This window comes from Penaeus monodon, chromosome 29 (genome assembly GCF_015228065.2).
Source record: "Penaeus monodon isolate SGIC_2016 chromosome 29, NSTDA_Pmon_1, whole genome shotgun sequence".
Classification (NCBI taxonomy): Eukaryota; Metazoa; Arthropoda; class Malacostraca; order Decapoda; family Penaeidae; genus Penaeus; species Penaeus monodon.
Window position 1 is genome coordinate 10,930,038 of NC_051414.1, and position 924 is coordinate 10,930,961.

General features: G+C 42.4%; 1 protein-coding gene across 1 annotated transcript in view; it reads left to right on the forward strand.

Moving 5' to 3' along the window:
- Positions 1-924, forward strand: part of LOC119591953 (cullin-3-like) — a gene marked incomplete in the record, with an annotated part of 23,768 nt that overhangs the window by 17,356 nt on the left and 5,488 nt on the right. Inside the window, 2 exon segments of the mRNA XM_037940707.1 lie at positions 89-367; positions 705-883. Coding sequence (XP_037796635.1) covers positions 89-367; positions 705-883 — 458 coding nt within the window.

Consider the following 924-nt stretch of genomic DNA (forward strand, 5'->3'; position numbering starts at 1 on the left):
AAATATGAATCTGTTTTATTATAAGCCACTCTTTGGTACCCCTAAACCATATTAAGGAACACACAACTACTTACAACCCTTACTTCAGATGACTGAGGCGGAGATTGAAGCCGTCTTGGATAAAACTATGGTGCTGTTCCGTTTTCTGCAAGAGAAGGATGTATTCGAGCGGTACTACAAGCAACACCTGGCTAAGCGTCTCCTCTTACAAAAGTCCGTATCGGAGGACTCGGAGAAGACCATGATCTCCAAGCTGAAGACGGAGTGCGGGTGCCAGTTCACGTCCAAGCTAGAGGGCATGTTCAAAGACGTCACCATCTCCAACACCATAAACGAGGAGTTCAAGCAGAGAGTTAATAGTGCCGGGGTAAGTGGCTGGAGGGTCGTCTGGCCACAAAAGCAACTTGTTTACGTTTTCCTGAAGTACCCCTTTAACTCGTTTGATAAAAATCCTCCACTTGTTGAATGTGGCTTTGAGTATGGGGTTGGGTACATGTTTTTAATTGTTTAAGTATAGGTGTAGGTCATAATATTGATGCCTTATTTAAAGTTGCCAGTGTTATGATAGCCATTCTCTTTTTAAAGGGGAACCAGAAATACTTCTCAGTGCTAACTGTCAGTTCTGTAATGTCACTTCCTCATTTATTTGAAGATTTATCCTTTCTTGATTATTATATAATTATTACCTTTTTTTCCCCTGCAAGACAAATTTGTGTGGAGTTGACATATATGTGCGAGTGTTGACAACTGGTTATTGGCCAACGCAGTCGGCAAATTTGAAAGCCAACGTACCTATGGCCCCCAGAAGTGCCTTTGAGGCCTTCAGAAGATTCTACCTCAACAAGCACAGTGGCAGACAACTCACTCTACAGCCACAACTAGGGTGTGTATTGTGGGAAGGATTTTCTTTGGTTGTAACTTGTT